This window comes from Tupaia chinensis, unplaced genomic scaffold (assembly GCF_000334495.1).
Source record: "Tupaia chinensis unplaced genomic scaffold, TupChi_1.0 Scaffold000127_2, whole genome shotgun sequence".
In the NCBI taxonomy this organism is placed as follows: Eukaryota; Metazoa; Chordata; class Mammalia; order Scandentia; family Tupaiidae; genus Tupaia; species Tupaia belangeri.
In genome coordinates, this window is record NW_006159596.1 from 375,308 (window position 1) to 396,565 (window position 21,258).

At 43.1% G+C, this 21,258-nt stretch overlaps 1 protein-coding gene across 1 annotated transcript in view; it reads right to left on the reverse strand.

Annotated features, from left to right (window-relative positions):
- The window catches only part of SETD7 (SET domain containing 7, histone lysine methyltransferase), a 72,460-nt gene that overhangs the window by 39,963 nt on the left and 11,239 nt on the right, over positions 1–21,258 (reverse strand). The window contains exon 2 of the mRNA XM_006144628.3: positions 14,556–14,685. Coding sequence (XP_006144690.1) covers positions 14,556–14,685 — 130 coding nt within the window. The remainder of the gene's footprint in view (positions 1–14,555; positions 14,686–21,258) is intronic.

Below are 21,258 nucleotides of genomic sequence, written 5' to 3' on the forward strand. Positions count from 1 at the left end.
TTTAAGCCCCCGGGTCCGGGACACGAACCGCGGTCGACTATGTGGGAGTCCAGCGACATAGCCATTACGCTAACTGCTGGTTCCCCCGATTTGCATATCTCTTTTGATAAAAGATATTGAAGAGATCATCATATGCTTTTTGGCTACTTTTATGTCTTCTATTGAGAGTTATCTGTTCAGCTCACCTGTCCAGTTTTAAATCAGATTATTATTATCATTATTATTTTTGTGAATGGGTTTCTCAAGTTTCCTGTATATTCTGGTTATTAATCCCTTATCTGAAGTATAGTTTACACATATTTCTTCCACTTGTAGGTGTTTATTATTTCTTTTGTCATGTCTAAGCTATTACATTGTCAGAAAACTCATGATATGTTTTTTGTGTTATTCTATGCAAAAATGCTTAATGGCTTTCTGATAACCCAATATTTAGCTTGATTCTACTTTTCTATTTTTGGAATTGTTGCTTTCTCTTGGATCCAAAATTTTCTAGAAATCTCAAAAACATTAATGAAAATAGTTATGTTTTTTTCCCGTGCTCTGCCCAGGACAGAAAAAACATTTAATAGATACAAGAATCTGAGATTCTTTGTGAATATGATATGTATAGTAATATCCTTGATTTGATTATCACACATTGCATGCATGCTTTGAAAAACCATATTGTACACCGTAAAGAAGTACATTACTAAGTATAAGTAAGAAATTGTAAAATAAAATTGTGGAAAGAAAGAATAATTGCCAAAACCTAAGTCTGAATAGCAATAGTTTGTCATGTAAGCTGATGCTCCATTAAAATAAAAGCTATTGAGTTACTGGAAAAGTCATAACATATTTTCTCTATGTTTCTCAAAGGTCATTTATTTATTGAGTTGTTGGAAAAGTCATGATGTGTATTTTTCTGCAAAAAAAGTGTCATGACTTTTCTGATGACTCAATATATAAAGAACAAAGATCAATCAGTGATATATTGCCCATTTTGTTCGATAACTTTTTGCCATCTTTCAGTGAGCTTCATAATTCCTCATTTGTAGAAGGACCTGTCTTTATCAGTGTAAAACTGAACAAGGTGCTGATTTACAGACTTATCTGAATTAAATGTGATACCATGCAAGGAATTTTGAAGAGAGCAAAACAAGTCTGATGGCGCAAGGTCAGGTGAGTATGGTGAGTGTGACAACACATCCAAACTCCAGTAATTTTTGATGGGTGATCAAACTTGTGTGCCGTGTCATGTTGGAACACAACTTTTTTACAGAGTTAACGAACTCTGGATGTTTCTGAATTATGGATTCATTCAAATTTTCTTGTTGCCAATAGTACACATTCAAGTTGATTAGTTCCCTGGTAGAAACTTGAAAAACACGACGCCTATAAAGTCCCACCACACTGAGAGCATAACCTTCCTCTGATGAATGTCTACTTTTGATGTCATTTGACAAATCATCACATTGAGATCAAGACTGTTTGCACACTACATTGATATAAACAATCCACTTCTCATCACTGATTATCTGTTGCTTCACAAACGGACCATTTTCCTCATGTTTAATGAGCATATTGCAGATGTTTATATCCGCCGACAAATAAGCTTCTTTGAGTTCACGAGAAACTCAAATACTCAGCTTGCTTATGTATCCCAGCTTCTTCAGGTGGTCATGAATGCTTGAGTGATGGATGTTCAATGTTTTTGAAACCTCGCTTGTCATATAACATGTATTCGACTTGATCAATGCCTTTATTTTGTCCTTATCAACCTTAGTGGGCTTCCCTGACTAAGAAGCATCATTGAGATAAAAATCACCAGCATGGAATTTTGTGAACCATTGTTGGCACTGACATTTTTGTAGAGCGTTGTCGTCATAAACTTTACACAACTTTTTACAAGCTTGATGTGCATTCTTCCCTTTATGGATGTAACACAGCAAAATACGGCGAAAATGTACAGTTCAGTCTTCCATCTACAACTTGTAAAATCTCCAAAACTCAACTGAGTCACTTCATTTTTTTAAATGTCAGCTGTCAAATGACATAGCAATAACATAGATGCAAATGACTCAAGTATGTCCAAAAATGAACTAGTGCCATCTGTTGCAAAAATGCGTCATGACTTTTCCAACAACCCAGTAGTTCAGCTTGTAACTCAAATAATTGCATCAGAGCTTTTTCTAGAGACAACTATTTTACTTCAATATGCAGAAGAAGTCCTTCCACAGATTGCTCATTTAGTCACATATCATGTTAAAAAAAATAGCTATGTTAATCTGGAAAAGGACTATTCTTTGAAAGTTTTTACAATATTTGACTCACCCTCAGATATTAAAATGACTTCTTGTCATATACCTTAGAAGGATTCTATGTAACTAGAGAGTGGTACGTTTCTCCTCAGTCTGTTTTTAGTAATCATAATGGGACACTTACACCCAAAGTGATGATATAATTGATTGTTGTGCATCTGTTGTAAGACATAACATTAATTTAATTATGGACACAACCAATAAACAGTATTTATTGAATGACACTGCTGGATGGTGGGAATAGAAAGATACATAATATGTGGTTAAAGCAGTTTTAACTATATATTTATTTAATCTTTAAAATATTGAATATATAAAATAATACAATATAAAATGCAAAGTTATGTTGTAGAGTAATTCACAGAATCAGTTTTAAGTTTAGAATTACCAGGTTCAAATTCCAGCTCAGTTCCCTGCTGATATAAGGGCTTAGATGAGCTAGTTTCTTGAAGCTTTGGTTATCTTCTTTGTAAATGATGATAATAATATACCTGCTCCATAGGGCTTTTGTGAGGATTAAATGAAAAAATGTATGTAACTGCTTGACAAACACATAATAGGTGTTTAAAGTGTGTATTTTTGAAACTTTTTTCAAAGCTTGCTTGGTGCCTGAGTAGATTGCACCTCACTGGCAAAGCCAGGACACAGAGGTGTGCCGTGCTCTTACCAACCTTTTACCTCCCAGGGTGTATAACTCTTTCTCTGACCTTTTTGACGTCCAGCCTATTGGAGCTTGCTAGCTACCTTCTGATGGATGTTTTCAATTTTGACTGCTTTCCTGGATTTCTATAATGGGTATTACCAGAATATTTATAATCTGCATCTTCCCAGGTTCTTTGGGGAATTAAAGTAAGTATACCATGAAAAACTTCCCTAGTAAGGCAGACATAAGGCCACGGTTTGAGTCCTGGACCTGGTGGCTTGCTTTCTCCCTGTTTCTTTCTCTCTCTCTGTCCCTCTCTGGTCAAATTAAAAACAAGTAAATAAGTAAAGTTAAATAATTCTTTTTTAAAAAAGTAATATGGGTTCATTGTAAAATTTAAAAAATTAATGGAGCATTACGAAGAAGTAGAAAGTAGAAATTTCCAGTTTCCTTGCTCAACTTGGCATGTATAATAGAAGTCAAGCCTTTTTACAGTTTACACGTCATTTGTTTCCCCACCTTCTGTTTTTGTTTTAACAACAATGAGATCATACCATGTACAGTGTTCTTTCTGTATTTTCTTACATTCCTTTTTAACATCTTGGCAGATTCTTTAACATGTTAAGAAATTAAAATAATGGCCTTTCAGTTGTTTGATTTTTTTCTGGCACCAGAATCTGAATCAAACAACTAGAAAATGTAGAGGAAATTAAGACATCAATTTTAATTAAATTTCTTTCTTTGTATATACACAGGCCATTTTTTAAAGCTGTTTTATCTATACTGTTATACTTAGAGTTAAATTTCTAGTAAAAAAAATTAAATGAGAAAATTTAACTTACAACGAAATCAAGGTTTGGTCCCAGTTTTTTAGTATCTTTTATACAAAAGTATTTTGAGGGACTTAGCATTTTTGTCTTTTCCTCATGATTTTGAGATCTAGAAGGTGTTGGGATTTCCACCTTATGGAACTATATTCCGTTTCCTCCGCTGATTGTGTTCCCTTCCTTTGGTCAGATATAATAATAGAAGAACCAAGAAGGAAATTTAGAAATAAATGATTATTCAATGTTGACTTTCCATCTTTAACTAAATGAAATTGTGACTCCATATTGAAACATTGTTTTAGAAATTATTTTACATGACAATATGTATTATCACTTAAAATTATGCAAACTATATAAGGAAGAACAAGACCCCACCCATCTGCTAGAGCTATTTCCAACCAGAACATCAACGTCTTCCAAGGTACAAGAAGCAAGTTGGATGAAGTATTATAATCCTTCTGTGCAATCTACTGTATTCGCTTCAGTTTTGTATTTTTTTTAACCCTTTAATGGAAGAACTACAAGTCTACAGGATCTCATTATTATAAAGGTTCAAAATATCTGAATAGTAATTAGTGAAATTTAGTCTTGCCCTCTAAAAACAAATCCTAAGAAAACTTTCTGCTCTGGACTGAATACTTGTACCCTGCTCCAAAATTCACATTTTGAAATCCTAATTCTTGGAACCAGCAGTTGGTGTAATGGCTATGTCGCTGGACTTCCATGTAGTCGATCGTGGTTCAAGTCCTGGGCCTGGTGGCTTAAACTCATGCCCAGGGTGTGTGGACATGTCCAAGATCCCGTGAGGAGAATGGAGAAGGGACTGCGACATGGCCATCCCTCCTGGGGAGTGATTTCTCGCTTTCTGTCTCTCTATTTCTCTCTGTCTTTCTGGCAAGCACACATGTCCTATAGCAAAAACCTCACAAAAAAAGAAATCCTAATTCTCAATGTGATGGTATTAGGAGGTGGGACCTGATTAAGTCATGAGGGTAGATAGAGCTCTCTTAAATAGGATTAGTGCCCTTATTAAGAAGTTGCCAGAGGGAACCAGCAGTTAGCGTAATGGCTATGTTGCTGGACTCCCACGTAGTCGACTGTGGTTCGCGTCCCGGACCCAGTGGCTTAAACTCACACCAGGCACGTGTGCGTGCGTGCCCAAGATCCCGAGAGGAGAATGGAGAAGGGATTGCGGAGTGACCATCCCCCCTGGGGGGTGATTTCTCGCTTTTTGTCTCTCTGTCTCTGTCTGTCTGGTGAGCGCACACGCCCTATAGCAAAAACCTCTCCAAAGAAAAAAGAAGTTGCCAGAGACCTTGCTTTTCTCTATTTTCTGCATGTGAGGATACAATATTGTTGTGCAAACCAGGAAGCAGATCCTCAGTACCAGATCTGCTAGCATTTTCGTCTTGGACTTCCTGGACTCCAGAACGGTGGGAAAATAATGTGTGGTGCTTAAGCTACCCAGTCTATAGAATGTGGTACAGTAGCCCAAACTAAGACTTGCCTATTGTTATCAACTGACAACAATAATAATAAAAGATAATAATAACAACAATAATCTATCCTTTCCCCTGAGCACCTACTAGGTGCCCTACACTCTATAGAGGCTTTCTCATTCCTTCACAATAACTGTGGGTCTAGGTGAAATTATCTCCACTTTATGAATGAGAAAACAGAGGTTCCGTGGCTGGAATAAGACTCTTGTACACTAATTTCTCAGGAGAGCTTTCTGCCAACCTACCAACCTCCTATCAAGTTACTCCTAAAGAAAGAACTGAATTCACCCAGGGCTTCTTATGATCTTTCACAATTACAGTTAATGAACAAAAGTAAAGTGAAAAGATGGAAGAAGGCAGTCAGGACCAGGCTGCTGCTTGCTTCTGGTGAGAAGAGGGTTGCGAAGCACTGAGAAGATCGGCTCTAGAACCGAACTCACCGTGGCTTGAATGTCGGCTCCAGTCCTTATTATAATAAGTAGGTGACCTCGGGCAAGTTCATTAGCCACTGTGTGCCTTAGGAGCTTCATCTGATATTATAAAACCTACTTCACAGAGTGCTAGGAGGGCGATATGGCCAGTATTGAACAAATGGTAGCTATTCAGGTACCTATTTCGTTTCCACTTCCTTTCTTCTGCATGCTATGATTATTTTTGCCTTCATCAGAACTGTTTGTTAGAATATAGATGAATATAGGGGACCATGGTGGCATGGGGGTTAAGGCACTAGACACTCCCACATGGCCCACCATGGTTCAAGTCCTGGACCTGATGGCTTCCTTTCTTGCGTTCCTGCTCTTTCTCTTCGTCTCTTTCTGGTCAAATTTAAATAAATAAATACATACATCAAAATAAAGAAATAATTCTTTAAAAAATATTTTTAAAAATACAGATGAATATATTTGTAGATCTGGTTCCAACAAAAGCTGGATGACTGTCAGGAACAGAGAGGAACTTTTGCCTTGTGTAGGAGGTTGGAAGACATGACTTCAGAAGTCCATTCCAACTCCCATTTCTCTGAAATGTGACCAAGCACTTTTTTTGGTCCTTTGTTTTCTTTACGATAGAAAGTGTGTGTGCAAGCACATGAGTGAGAGAGAAGCACACTAACTAGAGTTTTATCACAACCCGATCCTTTTTCCACACTCACCAGCTCATCAGGATTGTGGGCGCCATCACGCATACAGCGTTTCAGGTCTCCCCAGGGATTCAGTCCCACAGCACTGCGATTCAGTTTACTAACAACTGTACCACCAGGCTGGGCCTGACCAAGTACTTTCTTCTTTGTTTTCTTTTCTTTTTTAAAAAAATAATTATTTTTTTTAACTTATTTATGTACTTATTTATTATTATTCATTTATTTTTAAATTTGACCAGAGAGAGAGAGAGAGGGAAAGTGAGAAAGCAAGCTGCCAGATACAGGACTCGAACCATGATTGACCATGTGGGAGTCCAGTGCCCTTAACCACTACACCACCTGCCAGCCCCCCAAGCACTTTCTAAAAACCAAATGCAAGAAATCCTGCGTGGACATTTTCCCACGTGGAAAACGTTAGTCTGGATTCTCAGGGCTCTTCAGACAGGACTTCATGAAGGTTATTGGCCACCGATAAACTACAGGGAGCCCTCATGGCTGGACACATCAATTGTAGCCAATCAACATCAGGAAATGACTCGGGCACAGGAGAGTGAGTCACAGAGCAGTAAATACTTTGAAATCTAATTGGCATGTCAAGGAAACGCATCAACAATGTCAAAAAACTAAACAACAAAAACCAACCAAATGAATGATCTCATCTTTATCCTGCAATCAGGCTAAAACTCACATCACTTTTTAATAATCCACAGCCCCCGAGAAACCAATCTGCATTAAAACACCTCTTTTTTGCTACCATTCTAGGGTCGTGAGAGGAATTGGCTTCAGGTCCATAGATCTCGGTGGAAACGAGAACAATGAAAAAAAATACATTAAAAGAAATATCTAGAACTGAGGAGAAGTATAAAAATCAGGGACATGTATATCAAAGTGTTTTGAACACTAAATATCTTCACAATATCCACAGTACTCCATCCAGTCTACTAGTGCCAGACAGACTCTAGTTCATACCAGCAGAGCCTCGAGATACCAAGATTCCTGGTGCTAGCTGGTGATGTGGCGCTTGAGGCAGCTGGATCCCACATGGCTGACTGCATTGGTTCGAGTCCCAAACCTGGCGACTTGAAAAATATACTGGGTGTGTGCATGTGCGTGTCCAAAATCCCAGGAGGAGAAGGGACTATGGCATGTTGGAGAGCGCTGGTGGGGCTGATTTTTCACTTTTCCCCTCTCTCTTTCTTTTTCTCCCTGGTGACTACATGGGCCGTATAGTAACATGGAATTTAAAAAATTCCAAGTTCCCTTTTGTGTTCTGCATAAATTCCTTTATCTCAAGATCAGTCCACATTGAGAAGTCCTGACTACTTAACCTTAGGACAATTTTCTTCTTTCCTTTTAAAAGGGGTAAAAGTGGAAAATAGTAGAAAACAAGGTTAATCTTCTCATTTGTGGGATAAGCCTTCTGGTAAACCATCAGTGGTTTCACTTTAGGTTCTGACTTCTAGCAACTTAGCTCTTTTTGTTTTACACATTGTCATGAATGAGAGTTTCTTTTTTTTTTTTTTTTAATGAGAGAGATTTTTGCTACAGGGCATATATGCTCTCCAGAGAGACAGAAAGCAAGAAATCACCCCCCTACCAAGGGGGACAGTCACACTGTAATCCCTTCTCCTCCACTTTCCTCTCATCAGGATCTTGGACATGCACACACATGTGCCTGGTGGGTCCAGGATTCGAACTGAGGTTGACTACGTGGGAGTCAACCGATGTAACTATTACACCATCTGTTGGTCCCATGTCTTAATTATGATCTCAAAACGAGAAAATATTCTGATTCTGCGACAGTAGGGAACATGTTAAAATAAATGTACATTTTGGTCATTTAAGCCGATTTGAAAATGGCTGTTTTCTGTATTTTACCTTGAATATGTTTAATTAAGATGCTCAAGTTCTCTGCCAACAGGGGTTACCTCTAGGACATGGGGTAGGGGTAAAAAAAGGAGGGGAACTCCTTTCACTTCTTACATTTCTATATTTATTGAGTTTTATTCCACTAAGCAGTTACTATATTTGAAACTTAAGATATTCTGCTCCTATTTAGGGACTTGGTTAAAAGTACTTAACAGGGCTGGAGCCAGCAGGTGGCTTAGTGGTTAAGGCGTTGGGCTCCTACATGGCCAACTGCAGTTCAAGTCCTGGGCCTCACGGAAGGCGTGTGTGCATGTGTGCCCAAAATCCCAAGAGGAGAATGGAGGAGAAGGGATTATGGTGTGGCCAACCCCTGCAGAGGGGTGATTTCTCACTCCTTTCTTTAAAAAAAAAAAAAAAAAAGAAAGAAACCTTAATGTTGCCATTTCTCCTGGTCGTCTGGCTTGTTAGAATTTTCATTCAAGTTTGCAATATTCCGTCAAATGAAAAATTGATTCTAGACTTTTCTTGATGCAATTGTGTATTTGTTTGAACCTGTCTCATGAATCACACACCGGAGTTTAAGTTTTATAAGAGACTAGGACACACTGGGCCAAAACCTTTTGGTATTACACTGTGTGATTTTCCTTTTCTCTTTGCAAACGAGTTTGTGCAATTGCAGACAAACCCTCTGATGGGGACACAAACCAGTACTACAGGTTTGAACACTTTCTCTTTACCTTTTTTTAACTGCCAGAGGGCATGCGCATTCCCCCAGAGACAGAGCAAGGGAGAGGTGAAAACACTTCACAATGGGAGGTGCTCATGCTTCAACCTTTCCCCTCCATTTCTCATCCTGTCAGGATTTGGGGTACCTGCACGCGTGCCTGGAGTGTTTTTCAAGCTACCACGGCCAGGATTTGAACCACAGTCAACCACATGAGATCCAGCTCCCTTAACCATGAGGCCCTGGGACTGGTCCTGAACAACGTTCTTTAACAGATAGTTCGTATTTTCTTCCTTGCTATTTCAAAACCTTGATTTCAGCCTCTTCGGGGAATTTTCTTCAGCTCCAAGTCACCTTGACAGACAGTAAAGGCACAGGGTTCTCACTTAATTTTACCCAAACGAGATGGCGGGCCCCGCAGGTAGCATAGGGTTCTCACAAACGAGATGGCGGGCCCCGCAGGTAGCATAGTGGTTAAGGTGCTAGACTGCCACATTGCCAAATGTGGTTTGAGTCCTGGATCTGGTGGTTTAAAAATCATGCCAGGTGCATGTGTATACGTGCCCAAAATCCCAGTAGGAGAATGGAGGAGAAGAGACTGCGACACGGCCATCCCCCCAGAGGGGAGAATTTCTCACTTTCCCTCTCTCTATTGCTGTGGAGAGCACATGTGCCCTATGGCAAAAAATCTTAAAAAAAAAAAAATAAAATTAGGTATGGTAATAGGGAAAAAAATTAATAGGAGGGCATAAATAAAGGTGCTACTTCATGGAGAAACAACTGATTTCCCACAACCAAATCCATATCCCCCATGGGGAGGCCCAACATTGGGTTGTCGGGGAAGTCATGCCACATTTTTGCATAGAAAAATATGTTATGATTTCCCTAGCAGCCTAATGAATTCCATAGCCTTTTTTTTTTTCAGGCATAAGACTGTCTCACTAATTTCTACAGCAAGCCTTTTTACTTTTTATCAGATATGTCATAACAATGATCAAACTTGAGCCTGAGAAAGACGACATGAGATCCATGTCACCACCCGTAATAGAAACAGATACTGATCTTCCCTGGAGGTATCGCCCCCACCTAGCTGAAGACCAGCCCAGATAATCCCTGGAGGACCTCAGTCTTCACAAGTAACTATCATTCGTTTAGTCTCCTACTTAACCAAGGTCTCTGCAGGTGTTTGAGTGGAAGGCATAACAATTAATAAACTGGTATCTCAAGAAGACAAAAAGGCAGTGAATATATTTCTGGTCTATAAATAGTTTTTTTTAAAAAAATTATTATTTTTTAATTTGATCAGAGAGAGAGAAAGGGAAAGTGAGAAAGCAAGCTGCTAGGTTTAGGACTCAAACCAGGGTTGGCCATGTGGGAGTCCAGCCCCTTAACCACCATGCTACCTGCTGGCCCCTGGTCTGTAGATAGTTATTAGGCTCGTGCTTCCACCTGACCTTGTGCTTCAGCTTTTCATGTCGTGACACACATGCAAATTATTGTACCTGTGGGGCAGACTGGGCTAAGTGAATGAGGCTGACTGGGGCTGGCAGTGACTAGCCAGAGCACGGGAGATGCTCAGCGGGCCTCAGGCCCCACTTGGCTACCCTCAGGATAGAAGGGGCCGGCGTTTGGGGGCTGATGCGTAGCTCATCCTCGGACCACAGCTTTGCTAGCTGCGTCTGGCCCACTAATACTCTGTGCATCTCTGACACAAGCAGGTAAGCTGAATTCAACCAAATCTGCAGGACTGTGTTCCAAAAAGTCCATCAGTTACTCTCAAACTACTAGATTTAAAGCCTGACCCTGTGTCTGGGGGAGGGAGGGGGGGGAAGGGAATCTTCGGGGTGAATTCTTCCTTCTCTTTCAGTTTCCCCACTAAGCAGGGCCTTTTTTTCTTCTTCTTTTTTGGTATCAAATGAACAGAAAGCGCTATTGAAGCATAAAAGATGTAACAGACATGGATTCTGCCCTCAGAGCAAAACCTCTGTCCTTGAGTACTGCAGGGAAATAAGGCATTTACATAAATACATATTTATTGAATGAATAAAAGAATAATAGCAACCTGAAGGAAAAAAAAAAAGCACACTTTCCAGAAAAAAAGCTATAAATACAACCGTCCTGGAAATGGGGCAGGAATGTTTCCCTCTGGACAGGGTAAAGGGGTGGCCAGAGGAGAAAGAGCTGATTGCAGCGTCTGGAACGTGGCCTTGACGGGGCCCTGGAATCTGCCAGGTATTCATAGCAAGGCAAGAGAACGGAAGTGCAATATCAGGCGATTAAAAATGTACAGTTCATAAGCAGAACTCAGCTTTAAAACAAAGGAGGTGATGGTTGCCGGCAATGAAAAAGAAGGCTAGGATGAATCAAAATGACAATTCAGAAAAGTTCTAGGATAGGTTTCTCATTTTTCCTTTCTTACCCCTCCTAACATCAGATACAGGCCTTGAGGGCCTGCGAATCTGTTACCATCTTTGAAAACAACCCACTCAGGTCACCAGGCAGCATGGAGGTTAAGGCACTGGATCCCACGTGGCCAACCCCGTAGTTTGACTCCCGGACCTGGAGGCGTATCATGCTGGGCATGAGTGTACATGTGCCCAAAGTCCTGATGGGAGAGTGGAAGCGGGGATTATGGGGTGGCTATCCCCTTGGCAGGTAACCTCTCTCTCTCTGGCGAGTGCACACACCCTGTAGCAAAAACTAAAAACGAAAACAAAACAAAACGTTTTAGCTACAGAAAAGGGATTCTGGGTCACATGCCAGTCCCTGCGGTCACCTTCAGCTGTCAGCTTAGATATTCCCTTTCCCACAGGAAGTCCCAGGTATTACCAGCGTCAGGACTGCAGTAATTGGAGCTACGTCCCACAGAGCCCCGTGACCCGTGTTAGCTAGGCCTGATTCTCTGCTATTCCATCAACTGGGCCCAAAGTAGCCCCGAATTCCATGGCTCTGGGTTTCTCTAAGTGCTTGAGAAATTCTCATGATCTCTCCTTGCTTTTGGGGCTGACATGGTTTATTTTTATTTTATTTTCACTTAAAAATTTTTTTTCCACAGGGTGTGCATGCTTACCAAAGAGAAATAGACAAAGAGAGGAGAGGGAGAGGGAGAAGGGAAAAGCACCCCAGTGGGGCGTGGTCGCAGTGCAGTCCCTTCCTCACTTCTCCCTCCTGCTGAGATTTGGGGCATGCACACATGCGCGCACACATGCCTGGTGTACTTGCAAGCCTCTCGTTCCAGGACTGAAACCTTGTGGTCAGCCATGTGGGTTCTGATTCCCTTAACCACTAGGCCACAGGGCCAGCCAGAAGCGGGCTCTGTTTGAAAGTCATTGCTGGAAAGCTGGGCCAATGCACCCTCACTTCTTCTTTATATGAAAATGAAAATTTGACTTTTTCTTTTTTTTAGTTTGTGCTTTCCAGAGACAGCAGAGAGAGGGAAAGTGAGAAATCACACCCGAGGGGGGATGGCCATGCTGCAATCCCTTTGCCATTTCCTCTTGGGATTTTGGAGGTGTATGTACATGCACCTGGCATGATTTTCAAGCCACTGAGTCTGGGACTCGAACCATTGGTTGGCTATGTGGGAGTCCAGTGCCTTAATCACCATTCCACCTGCTGCCCGCTGACTTTTATTTTTCTTAGTGAGGTTTTTTTTTTTTTTTTTTTGCCTTTCTGTAGGGCACACGTACTCACTGGAGAGAGAGAGTGAGAGTGAGAAACTGAGGGGACATGAGAAATCAACCCTCAGGGGAGACGGTCATGCCATATTCTCCTCTCCTCTCAGGACTTTGGGCACACGCATGCACCTGGTGTGTTTTTCAAGTGTCAGGTCCAGGACTTGAACCTCACAATTGGCCATGTGGGAACTAGTCACCACACTTTAGCTAGCACGGCATGCGCGGACCCCCATCTCTCCTGGAAAGAGAGAAGTCTGACGGTCATTTCACTCGTGACGAGAGGATGGAGCCTCTGCCCCGCAGCCCTCACACAGGCAGTGAAAGCCAAGTGGGAAGAGCCCTGCTGTAGACGGTGGCACACACCAGTCACCTCCGCAGTGAGGCGTCACTCAGACGAGTCTTCCCAAAGACGAGCTGTCAGGCCCGAGCCTAGAGCTCTCCCTTCCTATTTCTACCTGCCTGTGTCTTACTGCTGCGACGATGTGGATTTCCAGAACTCTCCAGATATTTCCTTCATCAGTCTCGTGAGACGGGGGCACCTGCCGAGAAGCCAGCGAAGCTGACGCACCAGCGAGGTGGCTGATGCTTGCTTCAGGACACGGAGCCACCAGACCATGACAGCTGGGAGAGCTGTGTGCGCCTCACTGGGAAAACATCCGTTGAGGCTTTCGAGATGACGCAAGATGGCCGCCAACAAAAATGACCCCATGGGGTTGGATCTGTGGCTCAATGGTAATGTGCTGCTCAAGAGACCTAGGATCCCACATGCAGCTGTGGTTCGAATCCCTGGCCCAGTCTGCCCGAAACATGCTGAGCAGGTGCCTGAGTGCCCAGGATCCAGTGACTGGAGGGCTACAGGAAGGGGAGCGAGGCGTGCTCGGGCCTCATGGAGCCTGCACGCTCGTTCTCACTCTCAAGGGCATGCGCCCTATCATGAATACAGAAAAAAATGTGTGTGTGTGTGTGTGTGCATGTGCATGCTTGAGGGTTTGTGCTCTTGCCAGAGCGACAGAGAGACAGAGGAAAAAGCATCCCCCATGGGGAATGGTCACCCTGCAATCCCTTCTCCATTTCTCCTTCCTTACAGGATTTTGGGCGTGCACACACACCTGCCTGACATATTTCTTAAGCTGTTGGGTCCCACACTCGAATTGCATAATTGGTCATGTGGGATCCGGTTTTCTTTCTTTCTTTTTTTTTTTTTTTTGGAGAGGTTTTTGCTATAGGGCGCGTGCGCTCGCCAGACAGAGAGAGAGAGACAAAGAGACAGAAAGCGAGAAATCACCCCCCAGGGGGGATGGTCACACCGCAATCCCTTCTCCTCCATTCTCCTCTCGGGATCTTGGGCACGCATGCACACATGCCCAGCGTGAGTTCTAAGCCACCGGGTCCGGGATGTGAACCACGGTCGACTACGTGGGAGGCCAGCAACATAGCCATTACGCTAACTGCTGGTTCCCCGGGGAGGGGGGGAAATCTTAAAAAAAAAAAAAAAATCCCTCCTGTGCGACTTCATTGAGACATATTACTTGAACCATCAAGCGAATTTCACCAAAGAATTGGATGACCCCGTAATCAACTTAGAGTAGATGGTGGTCCTTGAATCCGGCTCGGTGGGCGTCTGTCTGACAAGCACACCCTGGGACATAGTGAGGAGAGTTAAAGCCTGAGCTGATTTCCCCATAGCCACTGTGTGCGTGCGTGCGTGTGCGTGCATGTGTGTATTTCCCGAGCCACCGCAGCAGTGCATCACGCCGGACTAGTTTTTACCTTTTGTATCATTTGTACAGAAGTGCAGATGCCGTTCATTCTTTCGTTTGTATCATCCCTTGAAATAAAATTCGGTACCCCCCTACAACACGGCACAAGCACGAGTGCTACCTGCCATCAAAGAAGAAGAACTTCCCCCGTCCGTTCTTCTCTCCGTGAACGAAGTTCCCCTCAAACCTGTCGGTGGAGGAGTAGGTGACTGTGCAGAACCCGTGCGGCAGCCCGTCGTCGTCCAGGTGCCCTGGGGAGAAGGGACAAGGCACACCTTAGCGTTTCCCCAGCTCCCCAGCCCCTGCATCCGCACTCAGACGCCACCAGGCAAGGCCTGGTGTGGCCGAAGGGTTCCCTTCCCTGGCACAAGGGGACCACGAATGTGCAAAGGTCTGTCAGCTCGCCAATCAGGCACCGTCGGCTTGATTGTTACACTCGGAGAACTGACAGGCCCACCAGAGGGGCCTGGACACATTTCAGAACATGAGCTTGATTTTTTTTTATTCTTTTTATTTTCTTTTTTAAAGAATTATTTAATTTTGGGACCAACAGTTAGTGTAATGGCTATGTCGCTGAGCTCCCATGTAGCCGACAGCAGTTTGAGTCCCGGATCCAGTAGCTTAAGCTCACGCCAGGTGTGTGTGCATGCGTGCCCAAGATCCCGAGAGGAGAAGGGAGGAGAAGGGATTGTGGCATGGCCATCTCCCCTGGGGGGCTGATTTCTCGCTTTCTGTCTCTCTGTCTCTCTCTCTGGCGAGTGCATGTGCCCTATAGCAAAAACCTCTAAAAAAATGAATTATTTAATTTTGGGACCAGCAGTTGGCGCAATGGCTATGTTGCTGGACGCCCATGTAGTCAACCGTGGTTCGAGTCTAGACCCAGTGGCTGCTTAAACTCATGATGGGTGCCTGCCCAGGATCCCAAGAGAAGAATGGAGGAGAAGGGATTGCGATGTGGCCATCCACCCTGGGGGGGTGATTTCTCACTTTCTGTCTCTCTGTCTTTCTGGCAAGCACATGCACCCTATAGCAAAATCCTTTCAAAAAAAGAAAAAAGAATTGTTTAATTTTATTTAGTCATCCATTTATTTTAATTTGACCAGAGGAGAGAAACAGAAAGAGAGAGGAAAAATGAGTCAGCAAGATACCAGGTCCGGGGGCTGAACTATGGTCGGCCATGCATGTGGGCGTGTCCAGTACCTTAACCACCATTCTACCAGCTGGTCCCTATTCTTATTTTTTTAGTGTTTTTTTTTTTTTTTTTTTTTTTTTTTTTTTTGGGTGTTGGGGGTTTTTTGGAGAGAGAGAGATATAGAGAAACAGAGACAGTGAGAGGGAAAGTGAGAAATCGCCCCCATGGGGATGGCCACGCCATAATCCCTTCTCCTCCATTCTCCTCCTACGATCTTGGGCACACATACACATGTGCCCAACATGTTTCAAGCTACCAGGTCCGGGACTCAAACTATGGTTGGCCATGTAGGAGTCCAGTGATGTAACTGCCATGCCATCTGCTGGCTCCCAGAACATGAACTTTAAACCCACTTGCATTATACCTGGGACAGAAAGGTCTTATCGGTATGATCACCTGCTGTGCGTATTATAATCTGCCCAAGTACTTCCCCACGGGGTACTTGTCATTGTAGAATTAATGCCCCCGATCACTCATTCATTCTCTTCATAGCTGACATGTAGTTGGTATCTCCCTGCCTTATGGCCTATTGCCAAATACGCTGTCTTTGTGATGAATTAGCTAACTCTAGAACACTAAGTATGCATTGTGATTTTATATATCACTCTTCAGTATGATGTGGGGGACTATTGGCCAGTCAGAACCTCCAGTTACTTGTTACACTCAGACTGTGAGGAGCATAGCCATGTCTCTTAAAGAGTATCCTGATATTTACACACCTCATTGCACACACACACACACACACACACACACACACACTTCAGAGTCCTTCTAAGCTTAAGCTTAAAGTTACTGCTTTACTTTACAAAACAGTTCAGCTTTGAATGTTTAGGAATATAGTCTTATAGGAAGGTTAAAAAGTTCACAGAAAGTGTGTACTGTGAGTAAAGTATGCAGGCTGGCTCTGTGGTCTAGTGGTTAAGGGAGCTGATCCCATGTGGTGTGCTGAAGTTCGAATCCCAGTCCTGGTGGCTTGAAAAACATGCTAGGTGCATATGCATGCATGCCTCCAAACTCCAACAGGAGGAGAAAGGATTATGGTGTGACCACACCCAATGGGAGTTGGAGGGCTTTCTTCCCCTTTCTCTCTGATTCTTTGGCAAGAATATGTGTCCTCTATGAGTTAAAAAAGCTATGCACAATTTCAAATTTTTTGCATCAAAATAAACTTGTACTTTAACTGTTTTTTTCTACAAAGTTTTTGGTGTCTCCACAAACACCTCCTACCCTCATGTGTCTGAGGGCTTGGATTTGAACTGCAGCCAGCAGTGTCTCCACATGAACATTTAAGCGGTGATTCTGAACAATGGCAGTGCTTATCAAACTGATGCTTAAATTGCTGGTTCTTTCTGGGTGACAGAATGGCATATTCCTTTTTTTTTTTTTTTTGCTAGAGAATGTGTACAAGTCACAGAAGAGAGAGACAAGTAAGAGAAAGGGAAAGTGAGAAAGTACCCCTATGGGGGATGGCCACTCTGCAATCCCTTCTCCATTTCTCCTTCCAGGATCTTGAGTACATATGCACAGGTGCTTAGCATGTTATGGAAGCCAACAGGTCTGGGTCTTGAACTATATAGCTGGCCACCGTCCGCTGGTCACCCCGAACTGGCATATTCGAACATTTGTATTTACAGCCGATGTTTAGGCTCTTTGCTGCCAACTACATATCTCGCAGAACCCAGGCACTGCGTCCCTGGTGTCCCCTCAGTCATTCTGGAGAGTTGATTTTGCTGCAGGGGTAGACATGCTGGCGATAGTTACTCTCCTGGCTTTTTCCTGGGCTAACCACTTGGGTCACAGAGGAAAGAGGTGTGAAAACATGAAGTGCCCTGTGCAGTGCGGAGACGTTAAACACTTACACATGGCTCCAGATGGCGTCCAGACAGAAAAGAAAACACAAACCATACACCACAGCGAGTGCTTCAGTCTCCTAAAATGATTTCTGCACACATGATGAAAGGGTATTATCTGTTCTTATGTAAGAATATTGGAAGAGATGGCAAATAAGCACTCTTTTTTTTTTTTTTTTTTGAGAGGTTTTTGCTATAGGATATGTGTGCTTGCCAGAAAGACAGAAAGAGACAGACAGCGAGAAACCCCCCCCCCCCCCAGGGGGGATGGCCACACCACAATCCCTTCTCTTCTATTCTCCTCTCGGGATCTTGGGCACGCACACACACAGGCCCAGCGTGAGTTTAAGCCACTGGGTCTGGGATTTGAACCATGGTCGACTACATAGGAGTCCAGCAACATAGCTATTACACCAACTGCTGGTCCCAGCATTCTCTTTTTTAGAGAGATTTTTGCTATAAGGTGTGTGCGCTTATCAGAGAGAATGGAGAGACAGAAAGTGAGAAATCACCCCTGAGTGGGGATGGCCATATTGCAATCCTTTCTCTTTTATTCTCCTCTCAGGATTTTGGGCATGCACACACAAGTGCCTGACGTAAGTTTTAAGCCATTGGGTCCGGGACTCAAACGGCAGTCGACTAAGTAGGAGTCCAGTGACATAACTATTATGACATCTGCTGGTCCCACAAGTAGAAAGAGTGAAATCAGTCTTTGCTCCATTATTGATTACATAAAGATAAAATAATAACAAACGAATACAATATTTTACTGCTACATCAGACTCTGTCTAGAATGGGTTACTTAGGGCCAGCCAGTGGCGTGGTGGTAAAGGTGGCTTGATCCTACATGGCTGACTGTACCATTTGAGTCCTGGACCAGTGGCTTCCAAAACACACTGGATGTGTGTGCATGTGTGTGTGTGTGTGAACTCAAGATCCTAAAAGAGGAACTGGAGGAGAGGGGATTGTGGTGTGACCATGGCCCATGGGGGGGGTGCTCTCTTTCTCTCTTTCTTCCTCTCTGGCAAGCACACCTACCTTCTAGCAAAATAAAAAAAAAAAAAAAAAAATCTTTTTCCTCTCTGGCAAGCACACCTACCCTCTAGCCAAAAAAAAAAAAAAAAAAAGGAAAAAAATAGTTACATAGAACACATTACAATAAAACATGGCTGCTTAAATAAATTGCAGTTGATATGGTTCCTTTCTTTTTAATACAAAAATTTTTTTTTTCCACAAGGGCCAAGAAATTAACAGCCAGGAGGGAAGTGGGCCATAATTGCTTTTTTCTCCCTCAAAACCCAACTGTACGTGAAATAATTCAATGACACTTGAGTCATATGAAATCATGTGGATCATTATTTTCTAAACATCTACTGATGACATTTCCGTCACTGAAATAAATTAAATGCCCTTTTTTCTCCTTTAAAAAAAAAAAAAAAGCATAGTGCTAAGAGCTTTCTTTGATGAAATGATGCTGGGATAAGATTAAATTTCGCCATCAACACGCCTATGAATTTAACGTCTGAGTTTTTTTGTTGTTGCTTTTAAATTTTGCCAGAAGGTGTGTGTGCTACCAGACAGACAGCGAGGGAGAGGGGACAAGCACTCCCTCCTCCATCAGGGCTGAAAGGTGGCATAGTGGTTACGGTGTTGGACTCCCACATCACAAACTGCAGTTCAAGTCCTGGAACTGGCAGCTTGCTTTCTCTCTCTCTCTCTGGTCAAATTTTTAAAATAAATAAATAAGCAAATAAATACAATGAAATAAATTATTATTTTTGAAAAAGCCCTCCCTCCCCCATAGGCATGGTTGTGTGGCAATGCCTTCTCCAATCTGTCAGGATTTGAACCATGGGGTGGGCCATGTGGGATCTGACTGCCTGGCTCCACCAGGCCACAGAGCCAGCCCCCTAGTTTTTTTTTTTTTTTTGCTATAGGGCGCATACGCTCGCCAGAAAGACAGAGAGAGACAGAGAGATAGAAAGCAGGAAATCACCCCCCCCCCGGGGGGGATGGCCATGCCGCAATCCCTTCTCCTCCATTGTCCTCTCAGGATCTTGGGCACACACACACATGCGCCCGGTGTGAGGTTTTTTTTAAGCCACCGGGTTCGGGACTTGAAACGTGGTCGACTATGTGGGAGTCCAGTGACATAGCCATTACGCTAACTGCTGGTCCCATCCCTCTAGTTTTGATTTAGGAACAAATATCAGAATAATCAATGGAGCCTCTTGTTAGAATAGTCATGTGCTGACAAAATGCTTCTCTCATGGAAAAGAGCTCACATGTTTCAGATTTTAAAAAGTTACGTTTGATTAACTCTGTTTATCCATCGTAGATCAAGAAATTGTGATGAGCACAAACACTAATGGGAAAAAATGTCCCATTTCCCCTTCCTTTCAGCCCTGTCCTATTTCTAGATAAAACTCTGAAGGTGCACCCTCAGCACTGGAATTTAGATATTGGAGACAGTGGAAAGTAACAGGGAGCGCACTGAAAGCACTTAGGACCCCGCCTGAGACGATGACAGAACTGTCAGCCCTGCCCCATGCAGGATGCTCGTTTCCATAGACCAGGACGAGTCCTTTCTTTTTATTTGTTTATTTATTTATTTTATTTTAATTTGGCTGGAGAGAGACAGAAAGAGAGAGAGAGAGAGGGAAAGTGAGAAAGCAAGACACCAGGTCCAGGACTTGAACCGTGGTCGGCTATGTGGGAGTGTCCAGCACCTTAACCACCATGCCAGCTGCTGGTCCCCAGGAGGAGTCCTTTTTAATCACTTGGAAGAGAGAGGGACAGAGAAGAGCTATTGAATGACGGGGTGGCTTTGTGCCATTTAGAAGGAGGTGCATGTGACACATTTTCTGTCATTCTAAAGGTGTTTGTAGAGAGAGAGTGAGAGTCCTGAAATCGTTTTTAGAGAGAAAGAGAGTGGGTGAGAGAGTCCTGAAATCTTCTATTAGGCCACAGAACCCCTTCTTGGCATCTTTTCTTTTCTTTCTACCCTTGGGATGTGGCCAACTGGGCCAGCTCCATGGTCTGGTGGCTAAGGCAGTTGCATCTCACATAGCTGACCCCAAAGTTTGAGACCCAGAACTGGTGGCTTGAGACATATACCGGACATGCGAGCCGGTGTGCCCCAAACCCTGATGGGATGTAGAAACGGAGAAGACGTTGTGGCATGGTCATTACCCATGGGGGGTGCTCTTACCTCTCTCTCTCTCTCTCTGTCTCTATGTCTCCAGTAAGTGCACAGGCCGTCTAGAAAATTAGAAGAAAAAAAAAAATTGCTGGCATGGTGGCTGCTGTGCTAGACTCCCATATGGCCAACCATGGTTTGAGTCCTGGACCTAGTAGCTTCAAAATCATGCTAGGCATGTGTGCGTGCATGTCTAGGCCCTCAGGAGGAGAATGGAGAAGAGGGGATTGCAGTGTGGCCATTCCCCCAGGAGCCTCTCACTGTCTCTTCCAGTGAGTACGTGTGCCCTATGGCAAAAAACATACATAAAGTAAATAGATAGATAGGTAGATAGATAGATAGATAGGTAGGTAGATAGATAGATAGATAGATAGATAGATAGATAGATAGATAGATGATAGATAGGATGTGGTTAACTAAATGAACTAGAAATTAAGGGTTGTGATCACTCAACACTTGCCCTCTGAATATTTACTAGTCTGAAGTGGTTCTCCTTCCTAGCAGTAGGACTTTCTATCTAAAACAACCACAACCAAAACAATAATGATAGAGACTTTCCAGACAGACGAGACTGGGTGGGTCA